The sequence below is a fragment of the Eucyclogobius newberryi genome, unplaced genomic scaffold (genome assembly GCF_026437365.1).
Source record: "Eucyclogobius newberryi isolate DKJ021-1_F unplaced genomic scaffold, fEucNew1.0.hap1 SCAF_22, whole genome shotgun sequence".
Lineage (NCBI taxonomy): Eukaryota > Metazoa > Chordata > Actinopteri > Gobiiformes > Gobiidae > Eucyclogobius > Eucyclogobius newberryi.
The window spans coordinates 3,571,358-3,593,028 of NW_027315857.1; the positions used below are offsets into that span (position 1 = coordinate 3,571,358).

At 41.0% G+C, this 21,671-nt stretch overlaps 1 protein-coding gene across 1 annotated transcript in view; it reads left to right on the forward strand.

Annotated features, from left to right (window-relative positions):
- sema4f (sema domain, immunoglobulin domain (Ig), transmembrane domain (TM) and short cytoplasmic domain, (semaphorin) 4F) overlaps positions 1 to 21,671 on the forward strand; it is a 157,990-nt gene that overhangs the window by 86,168 nt on the left and 50,151 nt on the right. The window contains exons 5-7 of the mRNA XM_072459414.1: positions 17,227 to 17,366; positions 17,957 to 18,016; positions 20,851 to 20,946. Coding sequence (XP_072315515.1) covers positions 17,227 to 17,366; positions 17,957 to 18,016; positions 20,851 to 20,946 — 296 coding nt within the window. The remainder of the gene's footprint in view (positions 1 to 17,226; positions 17,367 to 17,956; positions 18,017 to 20,850; positions 20,947 to 21,671) is intronic.

The window sequence follows — 21,671 nt, forward strand, 5'->3', positions numbered from 1 at the left end:
CCTGCACCGATTAGATCACTGTCGTCACATAAGCACACACACACACACACACACACACACACACGTAGGAGTTTACCACAACAACAGGCCATAGTTAGGTTCCTAATGCAGCGCTCGTCTGAAACTCTTTGCTTTGAGGTTTCAAATCAGGACACAGGAAACTTACTAAAATAAATAGATAATAATAATAATAATAATAATAATAATACATATTAATTTAATCTGTATACTGTAGATGTCATTGGACATGTTGAGTACAGTTTCTGGTCACTCTAAGATTGTGCAATGATGATTTGGGATTTCAATTGAGATTCAGTCATTTCTAATGCAAAGCATAGTGATTATAGGAATACATCTGTAGCATAACATTTGACATTTTGTCTACTGTTCTATGACTTTTCTCTGGTCTTAGGCAGGTTGTATCAAAGACAGGCCCGCAGCCAGAAGAATTTAGTCCGACATATCCATTTGCTCTGTGTCTTGATGTATAGGGCAAACAGAATCTCCAGCTAAAATATGACCTGCTAATGCTTCTAATTTAACATATGACCATTTTCAGTTCTTTGCAACAGTAACATGGTTTCTGTTGTGCATAATACTTTGGAACAGTGCATTTTAAGTTTTTATTTAGATTTTTTGAATTGGGAGGTTTGTTCAATAACATTTGGATTGTGCTCCAAGTTTGACTTGAAAAGTATGATGACCATAGACCATCCGAAAAAAATATAATTTGCATAATCATTTGGAATGCACATTTATTGTCTCATCCTTCTTAATATCTTTGACCGCATAACTAGACTAAATTTTCTGTTAAAGATGGTATGGGCGATTTTTTTCAGCAAATTGTTTATAATATTTCCTCGTGGCGTGAATAAATCATTTGTCCTGCCACGTATCAATCATAAAACGCACCTATCGCTCACCTGCAGCCGCGTGCGGTTCGTGCCCATGTTTCCGCGTGCCTAAGCGCATGGATCTATCATAATATAGTTCCCTCAGTGTACGGGGCAAAATGAAGACGGAGAAAGACAGTTCGAGCTGACGCAGAAGTGGACAGAAATCTACGGGAGACGAGCGATGTGATGCGCTCCGTTGCGCTAATAAACAAACGCACGTGTGTTGTATCAGTCCGCACGGGGGAGTGCGCATGCGCACTTCCGCCTGCGTTCTCAAATCGCCGAAAAATCGTCCATACCGCCTTTAACATTAAAATAGGCTATTCGTAATTTTTCATATGTAACTGTATTAAGCATGTTGAAATAATTCTTGTAAATCTGCTTTTGTTATGCAGTTCTCTGGTCGAAGACAGCACACAAATACAGGAACCACAACAACTGAACATATCAGAACAAACAAAGTGCAAAAAAGGGCTCATGCCAAGAATATGCAAAGAGCCCACAGACTAATAAAAAAAATATCAGAAGATAGAGGGAAAACCTTTTTCTAGGTAGAAAAAAGACTTTCCAGTAGGGTTGCTATACAATTTTTATCTGGGTATTTACAAACTAAAGTTGGAGCACACTTACCCACATTGGGCAAATACTCACATATCTCAAGTGAAGTCCAGGAACATTTCATTGAAATAAAGGGAAAAAAGGAAATAATGTCAAACTGGCTCTGGTATGGAATTGGCAAATGCTAACGCCTCCTCCGCTTTAGTGAATCTTTTTATTTTTCCGTCCACGTTGATCCTTAGCGTTGCAGGATAAAGCAGAGGGTAAGGCCGCAGTTATTTTATTACTTGGTTAACGGATTATTAAATGAAATATATTGAACAGGCGGACGAAATATAAATATATTTTCAATTTCAGAAGATTTTTTCTTCATAAAACATTAATATAATAATTCAAGGAAATGTGGCAACAGGCAGGAAAAATATAAATGTCAAAGAACACATTTGATGAATTTGGCACCGAAGTCTCTGAGTACGAACAGCGGAGTTGACATGTCAACAGCGTCCACTTTGGAGGAGTCCAGAGGCTTCATCGGTGCTGCTGCAAGTGATTTCCATGACATCGCGGTCACATATTTTGTCGGGCAGTTGTCTGTTTAGTACATCTCCAACTGTATCATCCCCATCACCACTTGCATATTTTTTCAAGACAATATGGCCTCCAGAGAGTACGGTTATGAAAAACCACGCGCTGAGCGCTCTGAGCGCTGGCCACTGTGGTGTCCCCATTTTAAATACCCATCATTAGAAATCAATAATCTAAGTGCGGCGGATCCGTAAACCATCCATCCATCCATCCATTTTCTACCGCTTGTTCCCTTTTGGGGTCGCTGGTGACTGGAGCCTATCCCAGTGACTTCGGGCCTTAGGCGGGGTACACCCTGGACAGTGGCCAACTCGTCGCAGGGTCAACAAATCCGGATCCGTAAACCAAGTAATAAAATAACCGCGGCCTAATCCACATTCTCGCTTTCTCTCTCATTCTCTCTTTTTCTCTCTCTTCTTCTCTCTCTTTTCTCCCCCCCCTTTTTATGGTATAGCATAAAACACATACTTTGAAGATGTACAACTACTTAAGACGTACAACTACAGGTGGCGGTAAATGCACCTTTTATATAATATATATATATATATATATATATATATATATATATATATTACTTTTACATAGTCGGGGATCCAGGTCTCCATATACTTGACCACATCATTCCCCTCAGTGTCCCCTGGAAAGCCTATATTCTACATGTTGCTACTGCGATTACAGCGCTCCAGATTGTCCTCCAAATACCTGGTTTTTCATTTGTGCCACTTTGGTTTTCAGGGAAGAGACAGTTTCTGTCAAATCAGAGGTCGCATTCTCCACAGCTGTGGCTCGGCTTTCCAGTTCGCCATTCTTGGATATCAAATGACGCATTTTGCCTATCTTTGCATCTACTGTCTTTGTAATCTTGTCAGTAATCTCCGCCATAATCACCCCCAGTCTATTTTGCCCCGGGTCTCCTTCACTGACGAATCTAATCCAGAGCTGGAGCTGGAAACGGGCACGGGAGGGGGCCGGGGCCTGTGCCTGGGTGCTCGGGGGCTGGTGCCAATGTGGAGCTAGCTTAGATGTATCATTGCCAACCTGGTTTTCGATGGTTACAGTAGTTGCCAAAACATTGCCTCAACTTCTATAAGTAAGACAATGTGTAGGATTTTTCTCCTCTTTAATTATGGAATTGTATTTCATCTATTTTTATATATTTGTATTGAAAACGGTGTACGTTTGTGAAATTGGGTCATATCTCACACAGCAAACGCTCCTGAGCCTTACTGTAACAATGAAATGTCAGCAGTCAGATTGAAATGTTTCCAATCTCTTGGTGTTGCATTTGTGCAGAGCGAAGCACTTAACCCTCACCTCAGAAGTGTATATCACCGCCCCCTCCCTCACACACACATACATGCACGCACACGCACACAGGCACACACTCTCTGAACGTGTCACATAAAGTGTCCTCTACGGGCTCCGGTCTGCCTCGCTCTCTCCCTGCTCAACATCACCTCACTGGGGTCAGAGGGTTCAAGGAGCTGCCCTGATTCTCTGAACTGGTCTTGATCACTGTTAGCCTCTTCTAATGTTGATAAAACGCTGCATTTCACAGACAGGACAGGAGAAGATGCAATGCAGGAAGTTCAATCAGATTGTAAACCTAATTCCATGGAAGGATTAAAGTTTAAAGGATGCAAACCAAATCTAATCTATTCATTTAAGTTTGACGAACAAGGAGTGGGAAGGTGTATGCGCATCACAATGGAGGACCACAGGGAGGGTGTTCTGTTGGAAGAATGTGACCCGTTTTTTCATATCACCATGTCAAAGTGCTCACTATTCACAGGGAGGGGTTGAATGTTGGCGAAACTGTGGACCATTAACCATTATCATAAGTTTTATGATTGCCATATTGTACAAAAATACTGGAAGGAAATTAACAAGGCAATGCAAACTGTTTTTGGGCCTCAAAACCCGCATAGTGCATAGCTGGCTTTGGAACATATACCTCGCAGCCCTAAAAAAACACGATTATTCAAACCGCTCAACAATGGACAAAATGGGACAATAATTGAAAACTGAATATGCTTTTTTTATGCCACTCCCTTATTGTCTACAGATATGTGAATCCAAGATTTCGCAACTGAAGGCTGCCTCTGCGTTTTGGTTGTTTCATTGTTTTATGTTGCACCGAATCACCAAGACAAGTTCCTATGTTTGTGAATTTTGTTCATTGACAATGGCAATAAACCTTTTCAGATTCTACTTTTACTCCTTTACTTCCCTTATGATCTACCTGGTCCAGCTTGTTCTTTGTGGTTTTTTTGTATGTGTAATTGTTTTAATGTTTTCCTTTCTGTTGTAGTGTTGTTGTTTTCTTTTTGTTGATCTAGGTTCTAATAAAAAAGGGAGAAAAAGAAAAAGGAAATATATTCAACTGCCCTCCAGTGTTTACCTCATAAAAGTTTGAATTTGTAAAGCCAGGATTTTAAACAGGATTTATGAAAGTGTGGCTGACGCTAATCACAACTCCAGCAATGATTTTAATGATTACAGTTTCTTTTACTTTAATTTTTACTTTGAAATATTTCTTAATTAAACATCTTGCAGATTTAGCAGAATATAGAAGCTTAAAAGGATAGAAAACCTCTCAACACCAGTCTCACAAACTTGAATGTCCTCTTCTTTTACTTGATGTGTTTTGCCCAGCTCTTCTGCGTCTGCTTCCTCTGCCTCCTGTGGAGCTCTGCTGTGGGGCTAGAGCTGAGCTGAATGACCCTCGAAAAGGCTAGAGAGAGGAACATTCAGCTGCTCAGGCTGAAGAGAGACGAGCCAAATCAGGCCAGACCACTGAGTCAAGAGGGCCTGTTTAATGTGTGCTCACAGCTATGTGATGCACGGGACTTTTAGTTTTTTCCAGCTGGTTTTTAACATTGTATGAATAGATATAATGATCAGAGCCGAGTCCAGGCACAGGGGCCCTCGTCCACAAGGGGGGCCCAGAAGTGTTCCAGTTTCTTGTACATAATACCCTTGTAGCTTTATACTTTCCTATTCTATATTCTACATAGATGGCATTTCACCCTGGAGAGACAAAGAGACCACGAGAATGGACTGTTTAGCAAGCTTTATTCGTGAGTTATTTGGCGCTCAGACCCCGGCGGAAGACGTTGCAATCATGGGCACTCCATGATCTATTTGTATTAGATGTCTCCCCCCGGAGCCTGGAGACTGGTGGTGGTAGATGTGGAGAGAAGGTAGAGGATGAGGGGAATGTAGAGGAGGAGCTGGGGAGGTGGTGGGTCGCAGTACGGTTTGAGCGGCCGAGCCATCTGCCTGAGGGCTTGAATGCGATTGCCTGGTGCTGATTGGGAGCAGGGAGGAGCCACTTGAGAGCGTTGATTGGGGATGAGGAGCAGGTGCGAGGGCCATGGTGCAGACGCCCCCTGACCTTTCACCCTACTTCTTTGGCCAGGAAAAACTGCATAACCTCTTTGGGATAAGCGCAGAAACCTGGGAGAGTCCATGGTGAAGTGAGGGACTCGCACTCAAGCGGACGCCCGCTTGAGTGCGATGATGGCGCTGGGGAGAGGAGTCCTTCCATGGTGGCCTTGACGTAGATGGATGGAGTTAGGTCTTCCAGGCTGAATTTACGCAGGCTTCATTTATCCATTACTATACCATTTATTATCTTAACTTGATAAAAGTACATTTTAAATGGTTAGATTCTTTCAACATCTATTTTTTATAATGTGTCTACTTTGTATTCTACTAGTGTTAACATAGATGGATTATAAAATTAAACAAATGCAGAAATATAATTGTACACTCATGTTTGAGAGATTACACTTAAAGTGTCTTTATTTTTACCGAGCACCTTTTGCAACTTTTTAAAACTTTTTTCCTATTTTAAAAAATAATCTTGGCTTATAGGCTTTATTGGACAGGACAGGAGAGTGGGAGAAGGGGATGAGAGAAGGGAGGACTCACAACACTGCGGCCAGCTGCACATGGAGCCTGGCATGTGTGCTGCACCTTAACCACTCAACCAGGCAGTACTTAAAACAATGTTTTATGAAATCATGAACAGGCTGTACTGGAAGTGCTGACCTGTCTAGACTCAAACCTCAGATTCAGAACTTTAGAAAAGACTTAATCACGTCTCCTCATTCACCCGGAGCGGTGAAGTGAAGTGAAAAGTGAAGGGAAAATTTTAACTTAACATGATGTCTTTTATCACCTGGCAAAATAAGAACTAAGCGATGTGCAACGTTCTCCACTCATTTAGACCAATGAGAGAGAGGAACGAGCACCTCCCTCCTGCATAAAGGTTTTGGGTGAAACTCTGCTATCCTTGATATTCTAATTTTGCATTACTTCAAAACAAGAATCTTTTGACATATCTCTCCCTAAGGTCAGTGTCATAACAGTATCATCGGAACTTAAAGATGACTTTTCCTTTCTCCATCAGGCAGATATGATGTTTTACCTTACTGTGAACCTCAAACCACTTCAAATATTTTACTCCAACAGATATTGACCTGCTAAACTCTCCAGAATAAGATCTTGAAAAGGAGTTTCTTATTCAGAGGGCACATTTTCCTACAAACAATGACGTATAACTTATGGTGCCTTACCTTAAATATGGCCAGAAATCTCTTTTCTAAAGGTTTACATTATTTGCATGGATTTTGCTTGTGTCTTTCTGTGCATTTTTTAACCACATATTTCACCCACAGAAACTCACCTTCCATCCTTTAATCTGAGTTGAGTTATTCACCTGCTTTTTTTTCTCCTGCGCCATTTTGTACTGTAATTTCCATGTTTTTGAACAGCTGCAAGGTTGCTGTCCTGTCTCCTACACAATACAAACTGTGCTGCTTGGGCATGCTGCTGTCAACTGTGAGAAATTCATCTGGCACAAAGGAGAGCTTAATGATCATAGACAGTGTGGTGTTTTTGGTAATTTGACTGGTGAGATGGTGGACTGGATCTCACACAGGTACTTGGAAAGGTGTGTGGTGAAGGGAGATAAGATAAGATAAGATAAGATATTCCTTTATTGTCCCACATGGGGAAATTTCATTGGTGCAACGCAGGTTGATACAGAGGTAGATACAGAAGAACAGATCACTTATAGGAAGTCTGAAACACACTTTCAGTAGAAGATCTCCTATAAATAAATAAAAACTCCCATAGACAAATAAATAAATAAATAAATACATAAATACCATTGCATGTGATCACGACAGTAATTGCACATGAATATGTGTCACGACAGCACATAGACTGCACATGAATTTCACAGTAATTGCACATGAATTGCACATGAATTCCAACAGCAATTGCACATATGACAGAATTGCACATCAGTATTAGGTTAGGTCAGTATTGTGAGTGTTCAGTACTAACAGTTTTTGTTATAAAGTCTGACAGCAGCAGGAAGGAAAGACCTACGGAACATTTCCTTCACACAGCGAGGGTGGATCAGTCTCTCACTGAAGCTGCTCTCCAGAGCGGAGAGAGTGTCCTGCAGGGGGTGACACTCATGGTCCAGCATAGATGTGAATCTAGCCAGGACCCTCCTGTCCCCCACCTCCTGCACCGAGTCCAGAGCACAGCCCAGGACGGAGCTGGACTTCTTGATGACTCTGTCCAGCCTCTTCCTCTCCCTCTCTGTGATGTTGCTGCTCCAGCAGGCCACACCGTACAGGAGGGCTGATGCCACCACAGAGTCGTAGAAGGTCTTCAGGAGTGGCCCTGTCACTCCAAAAGACCTGAGTCTCCTCAGGAGGTAGAGCCGACTCTGGCTCTTCCTGTACAGTGCGTCTGTGTTATGAGTCCAGTCCAGTTTGTGGTTCAGATGAACACCCAGGTACTTGTATGAGTCCACTCTCTCAATGTCCCGTCCCTGGATGTTCACTGGTGAGGGGGCAGTGGGGTGGCGTCTGCGGAAATCCACCACCATCTCCTTGGTCTTCCCCGCGTTGATGAGGAGGTGGTTCCGCTGACACCAGTCCACAAAGTCCTGCGCCAGTCCTCTGTACTCCCCGTCATCGTCGTCCCTGATGATGCAGGCAGATGTGGGAAATGTGATAAAGAGAGGGAGAGGAACAACACAGCTTTTGTTTTGTCTCGGAATAAAAGGTCTCCCACCACTCATAATGAACAGTACTGGTGGGAGGCCAATTTTGTAAAGGTGTAACATTTTTAGCGGGCCGTGTATTATACCTCCTGATCCTGGATAATAACAGCCTTTGTGATTTTCTAAATTCATAATTCAAAATGTGATATAAAATAGTCTTCTACTGCAACACAATTGGGTCATGACTTTATGGTGGGCGGTTTCAGTCTAAACATGTTCTCGTGCAGCTGTTCCATGTGGTTTACCTGAACGCTGTTGGTGATTCGGAACCGTGATGAAAAGGCTGGATGTGTTTTTGTACACAAACATGCACATACTCGCTTAGAACACATACACGTGTCTCTTTGTGTGTCTCTGTTGTCCACTTGTTACTATGTGGGAAAAAGCATTCTGGGTTGTGGTCGTTTCTTCTCCTTTGTGTCTGTAATATGCACATTTTGTTCAGAATTCTAAAGTCTGGACTTCTAATGACACAAAAACACTGTTTGTATTGCAGTGGGTTACAAATATTTCCATATACTTTCCATGCTCGGTCCTACAGTCACTCTCACAAATACTCTCATTCCTACACTAACGTATGTCAACACTGGAGGCAAAGAAGATGAAGAATCTTGCCTAAAGACCCACACTACAACAGTATGCACTAGTCCAAGCTGGGATTTGAACCACTGACCTTCTGGTTGGTGAACAAAATAAAGGGTGTGTTGATTGGTCCTGTTCTAAAGCTTGTTTAGTTTTAGTTTTAAAACCCACACATAAAAAACAGACATATTTGCTCATAAAAGAAACAGAAATGGCTTTTAAACAATTTTGTATGTTCACAATACATTTATTATTAGCACATTCAGAGGTTATAGGTGAATTTATCAACATCAGCAAAGGGTAAAACCTTTACAAAAAGTATTTCCCATATACTGCAGTTAGTTGCTTTTCAGACACTTATCAACACTTAAATGCAATCTAAATTACAATCTAAATTGTTTTCACATTTCAAATCAGAGTGACAAGTGTGCTTTGCTGTTTGTTTTGTTTGTGGCTCATGTGCAGAGCATCTCTACTGTGGTCCTCTTAGAGTCTATAAAAACATAATAAATAATTGAAGTGTTGACGGCGTAACATCCTCCATGTGCTCCGGACACGCTCCTGCTCCTTCTGCAACTTCTCTGAACATGGCCACACATGTTGTAATAATGTAATGTAAAGTAAAAGTAAAAGTAAAGGAATTTAAATTCCCACTAAAATATTGAGTAGTATTCTATTTTTATTTATTTTTTATATTGTCAACTTTGTGTGAGCTTTGACTTAAAAAAACACTTATTTACAATGTCCCAGAGAAATCTATAAATAAATAATAAAACATCTTTCACAGCCGATTGGACAACGGTTTTGCCTGTAGTGCCACGCCTTAAAACCATATATCCGTAAAAAATAATAATATGAAATGATATATACATATAGAGATAATTTTATATTATTATGTTTTAGTCATATCTGATGAATGTGTCTTTAGTTTTCATCTGCTAAAGTATCACATTGACATACAAACTAGCTGGTGTGGACAGATCTGTGGGCGGGCCTTTGTTCCTGAACAGCTGCGTGGCTCATACCCCACAAACACAGGAAGTGGTGTTTAATGTTTAACAAATATCATGTCCTTCACAACAGAACATACCACACACTAACTCACAGTCAGTAAACTGCCCAGGAGTTACTCATCACACCAAGGTGTGGGGGGAAATACTTTTAACTCTACAATGTAATTGGAATTTAGCAATGTCCCAGCATCCCCTGTTCTTAAACAAATGTACCAATGTCCCGTTTATTTCTCCATGGTAATTCCCTCTGCTGCCAGTAGATGGACTGCTAACACCAATCCTAATGAGAGAACGCCTGATAAAACATAACGTGTGTTTTTTCATAGAATATAACACTGAAAATAATGCACCTTATAATTGCTTTAATATGGCATATTAAATGTATTTTTGTTATGTATAAATGTTATGTTGTACTAAGAAAAGTATTGTCCACAGACTCACGATCTAAAATAAATCACAAATCAATCTGTAAATACAATACTTGACAGAAAATGTGTAATTTTCTAAAAATCACTCAGCCCTACTACTGAAATGATCTATCACGTGAATGTGTCTGGACTTCTCATTCGCTAAAAGGGGGAATTGTCAGTGTATTCGATAAAATAAAACAAATAACAACTGTAGAAGAGTTCACTTGCAAAGATAATTGCCATTTTAAAAAGTCATCACCGGCTTGCCGTTTACTCTTAATATAGCAATGTTTTCATAAGTCAAATGTATGTTTCTGCAATCAAAATATTACTACTCCTTGATCAAATCCACCCGACATTTTTTTCCATCATGATATCTGTGGAAGATGGTAATGAAAAGGACATGTTTAGAATTTCTTTAAAGAAAGATGTTTTTGCAATCAAACCTTTTTCTGGTGTGCTGTCCATCACCTCCATCACATACATTCTTACTGTGAGCAGACTCACCTCTTCACAGGTCTGACCTATTACTTCATCATGTCATTTGATTGATGCCAAATATTCCACAAAAACTACCTAAATGAGTGCACCTTTTAAAAAATGGTTAAAAGTTAAATGATTGCATTAGTATATAAAGAGATTTTCTTAAAATGCAATTCATCTGCTTTCTATGAACAAATGACATAACTCATTTAAATGGGGTCAAGGTTTAATTTTTTGGAGTGTTTATTATAGTTAGTAGCTCAAAAATTACAGTCAAGTTTCTTTTCTCACTGTAAAATTGTCATATTTTCCACCATTTCCAACCCTCAATTGTATTTTTTTTTTTATCAGCAGCTGTTCGGGTGCTCCGGTGCGGGAGCTGTGTGCAGGGGGTGCAGGGGAAGCAGGAGGGTCCAGTGCACGCCTCCCTGCCTCGCTCTCCGCCTCGACAGCTTTGATTGACAGGTGCAGTGGCAGGGAGAGGGAGGCAGGTATAAAGTGGATGTGTCCCTGCTCGGAGCGCCATGTGTGAAGCTTCAGCAGGCTGTCATTCTATAAAAGGACTAAAGCAGGTCTAAACCAGGACTAAAACAGGTCTAAAGCAGGCCTAAAGCAGGACTAAACCAGGACTAAAGCAGGACTGAATCAGATCTAAACCGGGTCTAAACCAGGACTAAAGCAGGTCTAAACCAAGACCCTGCTCCAATCTCCATGTGAAAATAGGAGAGCCACGTTTTCAATAGTTCCTTTTGGAATGGATTTGTTTGGGCTGAAAGTGTCTCTGTCTGTCATAAGTGAACTATACTGAACCATTTAAGTGGTCCAAGGTGGATCCTGGGAAGTACTTCCAAAGTGGTCCAGCTCACTTTTGGCTTCTGGAGCACTTTTACGCAAGTCAAATCAAGAAGATTTGATTGGTAAAACTCAAATTTCTCACCAAAAGCTGACTTGATCTTGTGATAAACCGCTATATTTCCAATGAATAATTCTAACATTTTCCAAAGCTAATGCATTATAAAGAGAGGTTAAAATGCACAGAAGTGACATAAATGCAGAAAAAGCTGAGAAGAAATTTACTAGAGTTAGCCACGTCTCTGTGAGCCAGAACCTGAGCATGGAAACGCTCTTCAACGTTCCAAAGCGAATCAGTCTGGGGAACCAGGGCTTATGTGTCCTATCCTCACAGCTCTGAGTGAGGGCTTCATTAGGCTGCTTTCTGCCTGCCTCACTCATGTTTAATGTATCCTGGATGAATGATTGATGGAGAGGGAGAGGAGCAGGCTGTGAACGGCCCAGTGTGAGGGGAGGACAGAGGAGTGCAGGAGGACCGAGGTGCAGCCAGCTTTTAGCAGCTCCAGTCTGAATATTTATATGTGAACAACAAGATACGGGTTTCTGAGTTTCATTTCACACGTGGATACAGGTTAAAATGTTTTGTGGATATTGGGGAAGTATGCATTTAAGCAGGACCAAAGCAGGACTATTCCCTGGTCCCAGAGCAGATGGTCTAGCTTCAGGTTCTGCTCCTGTGTTAGACCAGCAGGTGTGGGCAGGTGTCCCATATACAGAACAGTACAGGCAGGTACACATGTCCTGAGCCATGAACAACAGCAGGAGTCCACTCTGTCCTCAACACAATATTACATCAGCACTCTCCTTGTATGGATTTGGTGTTAGCAGCCATGGGAATTAGCCTGAAAAAACATTTTCAGCTCATGTTTAATTCTTCAACATGTTGTCAGTCACATCCACCCACAGCTCACTGTCCTCTTCCTGATCCATCAGGATTTACTGATTTACGGATTCAGTGGAGCCACTATAGCAGAAACCCCATAGAGATAGAATTGAGGAGGAAATGGTTTCAATGACTGTTCCACTGACCGTAAGTAGCCAGCGCACTGTTGTGCACAGAACACATTAGGTTATGGATGTCATTAGCTAAGTGAGTTTCCTTCATAGAAACACGTGCGGTGGCTCTGATTGGTGCTTTTCTCCCTGTGTGCACCAATCTAACTGCAGCACTCAGCAGATGGTCAAAGAGTGAATGAGACAGTAGTACACACAAGTACACACAAGTACACATGCCAAAATGCATGCACACATTTTTGTTTCTGTGCTGTTTGGGGACATTATATTTACTTCAGTTCATATCTTGCAGACTGATCCTTATCTTAACCACTAGTTACCTAATCTTTAAGAAGACATGTTTTTTCAGGTACTCTATTGGTTGTAAACAGAACTCCTACATTCTAAAAGCGGGTACAGTTCCATACATGGTCTGTGTACCTGCTGGCCATTTGAAAACAGAAAAGGTCACTTGAACCGCAAAAGTGCTCAAGTGACTGCAGTAACCGCATCTTACATTTGAATGAAGATTTGTGCACATGTCCAGTGTAATTTAACTGTTTAATGATGGATTATAATTTTTTAGCTTTTCAAGATGCCTTTTTTGCATAATATTGGCCATTAATATACACACACGTACTGTCACTTATGCTTGCTATTATTTATTATTGCTATAATTCAAGGACAACCTCAATTGTCCAGTAGAATTTTGAGCAACATTTGCACGTCCTCGTCCATGGGATTTGTGTCGATAAACATTCACAATGGAGTTTTGGGGCCGTTCCTCATGCCATGGAGCATGTCCTGCCCTCCTCCTGGTCTCAGTCTATTCAGTCTGGTCTTGGTTTAAAAACATTCCATTGCGGAAAAGTGCGATCACACTGACCATATGGCGCAGCACTGTCCTTGTGTACCCGCTTGGTCCACTCAAAGATACGGAGCGCACACCGGGTTCGGTGCGGATGCTTGGTGTGAGGTGGATCACTTGTCCGTGGACAGGCACAGCTCCAAAACTCCACTTACTCGCCAACTCGTGATTGTTGTACAAATCCATCCACATAAATCTCATAGACAATTGTGTGCAAAGAGTCCAGGAGGCAGCAGCAGCCGTCAGTCAGCACCAGTCCAGCACCAGTGCATTGACCGGTGAGGGCTGAGAGAGGCGCTCTGTCTTGCAGCCTCGGACACTGTCACTGCTTTGCCTCTGATTGTTCGGTCCCAGAGACACACCGCGTTGGCCCCGGGAAACAATAAGAAGAGCTTCGCAGCACACAGAGCTTACAGGGTCGCTCTTCCAAGAAAAATAGCAAATGGTTTGCAGTGACAAATTAAATAATTACTCATTTTCTGTTTGTTTGTTTGTTTGTTTGTTTGTTTGTTTAAAACAAAAAACAGGTTATTTTCCTATTTTCTATTTAGTTTTGAAATCAGAAAAAGGAAAATAAGTTGTTTCTTTTACAAGTTTTTTATTTTGAAAACTGCGACGTCACATTTTGAATTCTACATGTTTTACCTGGAGTCAGATTTTTTTAGTACAGAATCTACAGTGCAGAGCAGATTAGGGGCCTCATTTATAAAGCTTGCTTGCGCACTCCACAGTGCGTAGGCCGCCCTCTACGCCATTTGTGGTATTTATAAAACTTCCTCTAGGCGCAGGAGTTTAATAATAATAATAATAATAACTTTTATTTATATAGCGCTTTTCAGTGACCCAAAGACGCTGAACATAATAAAAAAGGGGGGGGGTATTTACAGACAGGGGGGACAACACGTACAGAACACATTAATATACAGATAAAATGAACAAGACAGAAGAAGTAGAGAGAAAAAGATGGGGATGTAACAGGGGGTAGAAGTGTAGGCAATGGGGTAGAGGAGGCTAGGGGTAGGGGAGGTCATAGGCTTGGGTGAAGAGGTATGTTTTTAGGCGGGATTTGAATGTTGTGAGTTTGCTAATCTCCATGCAAACAGAGACCCTCCTGTAAGTTCTGCGCAAAGTCTGGAGACACGGGTAATAGACGACACTCGTGGAGAGGAGCAGATGTGAAGAGAGTTTGAGGAAGTTTTTGATTCAGGAACTACATCTTTTAGTCTAAAATAATTGTATTCGGAGATTATCTCATTTAAACAGATGTTGGCCTAAACACAAAGAAGAGCTGTTGATGCTACTCTTATTCTCGACAACACATGACACATATTAAGCCATGCGCACATTCCCGATGCTCTCTCAGTCCACACTGTAACCGCATCAGTCTGTGTCTGTGACAGAGAAGAACCTCTCGATTTATAAATGGTTTTATGAAATAACAATCAGACCTGAGAGAAAACTCCTCCTTCAGACCGAGCACATGAGCGAGGTTTGGTTTCATTGCCTCTGGAGTTTGGATCGACTCAAGTTATCCAACCCAACCCTGTGTACGACATGTAGCCCAGTGTCCGAACCTGACCCAGAATTCTCTTCATTATTTTGTAACAGACAGCTGGCTCTCAAGGGTCCCCCTGTTTGAATAAATTAAATAATGTCTGTGCCAAACCCATGCGCTTGTACTCACAGAAGTAATCACAGTTGTTACACCAGTTTTATTGCAGCAAATCACCAAAACAAGTTCCTATGTTTGTGAATTCTGTTCATTGACAATAAACCCTTTCCGATTCATGTGTCACATGCTTTTTGTTGTTATTGTTGTTGTTGTTCTTTACCTAAAAAGTAAAAGCATGTGTCCCTCTGCTGCTGATCCATCCATATCTCTCATGCTACTTTTGATACCCGATACTAGTATATTCCCATACAATTATCTCATTACGATACGTATCCCGATACATTTTGGAAAAAAGGGTCTTAAAAATTTACCAAATGGGTAATGTTTTTACTCTTTTATAAATCAATTATGCTCTAATAACTTACATACATCCAACCAACTGATCCAAATAGAAATATGGAACACATTCTAGTAAAGTGTTGCATGTTTCCTGCCAAACATTTGGCCTGGTCTGGACATGCTGCAGCAGCATCTTCTGCACAGAGGAGCTTCTGATCAGGTTCACAGCTCCTTCTCACCTCGGCCCAGAGGAGCTTCTGATCAGGTCCACAGCTCCTTCTCACCTCGGCCCAGAGGAGCTTCTGATCAGGTCCACAGCTCCTTCTCACCTCGGCCCAGAGGAGCTTCTGATCAGGTCCACAGCTCCTTCTCACCTCGGCCCAGAGGAGCTTCTGATCAGGTCCACAGCTCCTCCTCTCCTCGGCCCAGAGGAGCTTCTGATCAGGTCCACAGCTCCTTCTCACCTCGGCCCAGAGGAGCTTCTGATCAGGTCCACAGCTCCTCCTCTCCTCGGCCCAGAGGAGCTTCTGATCAGGTCCACAGCTCCTTCTCACCTTGACCCAGAGGAGCTTCTGATCGGGTCCACAGCTCCTTCTCACCTCGGCCCAGAGGAGCTTCTGATCAGGTCCACAGCTCCTTCTCACCTTGACCCAGAGGAGCTTCTGATCAGGTCCACAGCTCCTTCTCACCTCGGCCGTGAGGAGCGTAGCACAAACAGCATATCAAAAGTACTATTCCACCTCATTTAAAGCCTACGGGCCACCCAATTTTTTTTTTTTTTTTTTTTTAAATAATAAAAAAACATTGATACTGTGAGGAGTCCGTGACGATATATCGCTGTATCAGTACTTTGAACACAACCCTAAAGGGCATCTGTGTCATTCGTGCGGGCTCACTGCCCCCTCTCTTGGCCATTCAGACCTTCGCATGCACATATTAATGTGTGGTAACAGGGCCATGGTCAAACCTCACGCACATCTCATTCAAACATAAGAGTCTGAAGGACAATATCTGCAAAATACTGCCTGAATAGTATTACGTGTAGGTGACTATAACACAATTTTGTCGTTTTAAAAGTTAATTTGAGAGGGACAGTTGTTATAGTCACTTTTATTTCGTATGAGTCATAAAACCTTAGCTGTGACTGCTGCCACGTACAGTGTCTCCCCCTCTCTCTCTGTCCCACATGTCTCGGTCTATTCCACTGTTTATTGGGTCATGGCCCTTTTATGGCTTTTTGAAGAAGGCGTGGAGAGGGCGTGACGTGAGTTCAAGTATGCAGATTCCAGCTGCTATAAAGCACAATTTGTTTTGAGTGTTAAATCAGGAGTTTGCGTGGCGTATGTCTCTAGCAGTCACTTAGATTATGCACTTGCTCAGCAAAATTTGTACTCAATCCTTTATAGATGAGGCCCCTGAACTCTAAACCATGTTGTTTCAAATAATAATTAAAGATTTTTAACATGGACCGAATGTGAGTGTACCAAATTTTAGTTCACACGCTGTGATAAATACCCGCCTACGCACACAAATACACAAAGTACTACACACTTGGTCACAGGAGCAGACGGGGCTGAGTGCTAAACCGTGTCACAGAACCATTTGTGAAAGTACAACAGGCTGCTGCATCACCATGTACAGTCCAGACTGCAGTTTGGAGAGCAGAGATCCACAACTGAGACTAAGAGTACAATTATAAAAGACTGAGGTAGGAGTAAAACAAGAATGAAACCGGACTAAACTAGGTGTAATATTAAGAAGGTTGAGCTAGGACTAAACCAGGACTAAAAAATGACTGAAACAGGACTGGAAACAGTAAAGACACAGGACAAAAACATGACTAAAAAAGGTGAAAGATGTTACTGTAGGTTGCTGGTTGAATCATTGATTGAAGTCACTCCAATCACTAATCTGTGTGTCTTCTATGTCCTGTTTGTCCCACAGTCCTGGGTCCAACAGAGTTGGCTGGAGTGTCTGACCTGAGTGTGTTCCTGCTGGACCGGGACTCTGGTCTGCTGTACCTGGGAGGCCGCGACGCACTGCTGCTCCTGGACACTACCAGGCCCACACAGGCCCCGCGCAAGGTACAGCTTTACTACTGTGTTTAGAGTTGGTCCTGGACACAACCAGGCCCACACAAGATATAGGTTTATCTTAAGCCACGTTTCGACTGGCCCTCTTCCCCCAGACGAGTTTGCTTTAGAGCGCTTTGGACCAGTTATTTTCCAGTAATTCCAAGTTTGTTGCACTGTGAGATGTGACTAACGCTAGAGTAAAGTACTTCTGGTTCCTGCTCAGATTTTCTGCATTTTTTTCACATCTCTTAGTCTCTAAACTGCGTTTTAACCTCTCTTTATGTAAGGCACGGGGTTTGGATAATGTTACAGGCATTATTACACTGGAAATATAACATCATCTTATTTTCACCTGAGTTTGCATTCTCTCTTGTCCAAGCGTCTCACTCAAAAGCACTGTAGGAGCCAAAGAGAGCCAGACCACTTTGTGAGCTAGTACTTCTCAGGTATTCAGTATTCTCTCGGACCGGTACAGTTCAGCCAGTAAAAAATATTTTTGGCCAATTAAATTTGATCACCAAAACATGACCCCTTTGAATGTGTAAATAAGAAGGGAAATAAAAATAAAACAGGATGAAAAACATGTTGTGGGTTTGCAGATCCTATGGGACGTCCCAGCGGAGAAAAAGATGTCCTGCGTGGCCAAAGGCAAGACTGAGGTGAGAATTGGATACAACTCTCTTACAGGAAATGTACTTCACCAGTACGACCTTAAACTTGTACAGTTTTTATCAAATTCCACCATTTACATCAAGCAGTTGCAGGACGTAAGCATAAGCTTTTAATAGTTATTGGTCAGACAATCTACACCACAGCTTTATATGCATGTCCAAAGTGCCTCATTATTCACTGTTGGCAGCAGACAGCGTTTTCTTGAATCTAAGTATTTTTCTGCAAACTGAAAGCTGTGTTGACTATTTCATCTAATCATAAACATTATTTAAAGTGCATTATGTAACTTTTCTGGTGAAGAGTCTGTGCCACTTTCTAATAACTGCATTTTAAATAGCCTCTGTTCATGCCAGTCCTGTTCACACCAGAGACCCCCTAGCCTGCCTCAGTTTTCACTACATTTCAACAACGGTCACAGCCCCACACAGAAAACTGTGTTCTTGTGCTGCAGGTTTAGCCACTTACTATCAGTGAAAAAAGTTATTCTACATTGATCACTTCCTTTTTAGAGGCATTTGGAAACCCATAGTTTTCATCAGGAAAAAAGTATTTTTAGGCAAAAAGTGGAGAAAAACCACAGTGAAATAAACTCACAGCTTGTTATGCTCAATAATGGTTCTGCAGTGAACATGTGTGTCCGCCCCTGATCACGTGATGTAATTAAGTCCTTAAGATTGAAATTTCCATCCATGGCAGGCAAAGAGTCAATAGAAATTATACAAGTAATTTAGGAGTTATTGTTATTGTTTAATTCATGATTTACTAAGTCATACTAGCATACTAAATCATTCTTCAATAAACCATATTTTCATTAACAATTGAGTCTCATGCTTTATTGATACCAATTAGGGTGAAGTTATTATAAGGTGATATTGGAAGGTTTTTCAACTGCTAGTTGTAGTGTAATGTAGTATGTATGGCATTCTTCATGGTGACAAGCAGGTGGCGCTACCAGGCCAAGTTACAAGTCTGTGGAGAAGCGAGCCTGCTCACAGTAAGAATGCAGATTTTTTTAAGGTATACTTTAGCACTAAAACATATAATAAAATAAATTCAAGATAGCTATTTTTATTCTCTGTTTTATTGCTGTATGATTTTCATAAGCAGTGTTTAGCCTGGTCTATGAACAAGGTCAAATGAGCAGAGACAGACCCTCTATCCGAAATTGAGAACAAATACCTCCTTCCTTCTCCTTTTCCTTATCCTTTGAGAGCTACATCATAAGGTCAACACTAAGGATCAAGGAAGTGTGAGTAGCAGTGAGGAGAAAGAGCTGTTGCTTCTTTTGGTGGATCTGAAAGGTGTGATCTCTCAAAGGTTCTCTGCAAGCAGATTTTAATCCACACTTTCAGACTCACCCTCGGCAACATAGCCCATGTCATAAAAGAGCAAATATTCCACTAAATCCAGTCCTTTAGCCCAGCAGCAGTGCTTCATATGCGATGCTGGAGCTCTGTGGTTTTTACATGTGAATGCTGCAATGTAATAAAGCAAGTGAAAAAAAGCCTAATTTCCATCCTTTGCCAATGGGGCTGTGAAATGAAGCATAATGTCTCCTTTCATTACTCCCTGACTTCACTGATCAATTCGAACAGTCCTTGTCATGGCTGGCAATGACGCACGTCCGCGTCAACGATAAGGAAAGGCTTATTTTACCAATTCAGATGGAGCCAGAGTTTTACAGAGGAAAAAGCCCTTTCAGCCCTGACCTAATTTTCCTGACCAGGTTTTTTGAGTCGATGGAGTGCTCTGTGTGGACAGGAAAGGACATGTTTACACCAATTATTGATCGATGGAACTGAATGGGGGGAGGAGCGACGGAAGGAGACGAGGAGGAAATAAACTGACACAAGGAAAAATAAAAAAAAATCACTTTGAATCAGATTCCTGGTTTGATTAATTTTGACTATAATTGTTTTAGAATAATGAGTTTGGAATGTAATGTCTACTTTAATAAGTTTAGATAAAGCTTGTTTATTTTTTTATTTTGTAAGGATTTCTAGGCCCAAAGGCTTTATAAGGCAGGACAGCTCAGTGTAAAATGGGGATGAGAGAAGGGAGGAAATGCAGCAAACTGTCCATGGAGATGTTATTGCTTTTCCTGGAATGTGTCAAAGTTTTTACTCTAGTTTCTGCTGTTTTTTTGACTCTGGGATTGAAAAGTCTCCACTCTTCATTTTATTTACCTTACCATAGTTTTTTTTTTTTTTTTCAGCATATATATCAGTACTATTGGTCATAGTTTTAGTCAGTGGAAATTTAATAATAGGCATAGTTTTAGTCTTTTATCTAGTTTCTATTTAGTTTTAGTCAGCAAAAATTGAGATTGACAAAAATATCAAATATATTAAATATTAAAAATAAATATAATATTTTAGTTGACAAAATTGAGGAACACAGGGCACCACCAGGCCATGTCCCAGGTCTGATCTGTGGGGAGGCGAGCAGAAAGCAGGGTTTCAGAGTATTTGTTTTAAGCAAGCAACACCTGGATGGACGCTCTTCAAGAAAAGTTACATAGTGCTCTTTAAACCTCTAAAATTTGTGAAATGCATTTTAATCACAACTTTGAATTTCAGTAAATTCTTTGGGTATAAATTGGTTTCTCCTTTGAAATCACACGATGTTCCATTTACACTTTTGGAAACATTTTGGAATTTTGAATGCATTATATACAACTTTTGATACTTGACTAACATGTTTAGATCTCCCCATGGGTTTCAGAATAGCTGCCAATTCAATATTCAAAACTAAATATATCTTTTGATGAGGAGGTCAATGGGCTCTAAATCGTGTGTGTGTCTTGTGTCTCCCCCTACAGGCTGACTGTAACAACTACATCCGCCTACTGGAGTTCTTGGGAGATCGCATCTACGTGTGTGGGACCTACGCTTTTGACCCGCAGTGTGCCTTTGTGGTCAGTCTCCTCTCAAAAGTGCTGTACTGTATTGTATTATGTATCAGAATGTCCACGTTTATAAACATGAGGAAGTATCCAATACTTTTCAATATGAGGGTATTGAATTTTAAAAATCTACAATTTACAATTGTGAACATATTGACGCCTAATGTGCCCTTTTTGGACAAGACTTGGGCTGAAAATACACATTTGTACTTAATCTTCAAAATTTTAAGCCACATGTTCCTGTGGGTCTTGTGTTTGTGTCAACCCAATGGCATCGGATGTGTTACAAGTATCATCCTTTAATCTTAATGGCATAAACCCGATCAAACTATCAAATATTTTCACAAAAATGAGAAATGAAAAAGTAGATATTAAATATCTACCAGAAACAGATTTAAGTGATTACTATTCATCATTCATTCAACACAGGACGAGAGTTGAGTTGTAAAATGTATTTAGAACCTAATAACGTTTTTAAAGTAAAAACAAAGATGGCAGATACGTACTGGTTAAACTTTTAACTTTAACTGTTAAAGTAACCATTAATGGCATGGGTTTTACTTTATTGCTCAACAAAGGAGCAATATTACCTTCTATACTAATATTATGGACCTGATTGCAAACCACTCTGAGGTAACCCTAATCTGTGGTGGCGATTGGAATCTTCATATTCAATCTACATTAGACGTATTAAACTCAAGTGGCACTGGAGGAGCAATAAATAAATAAATCCACAA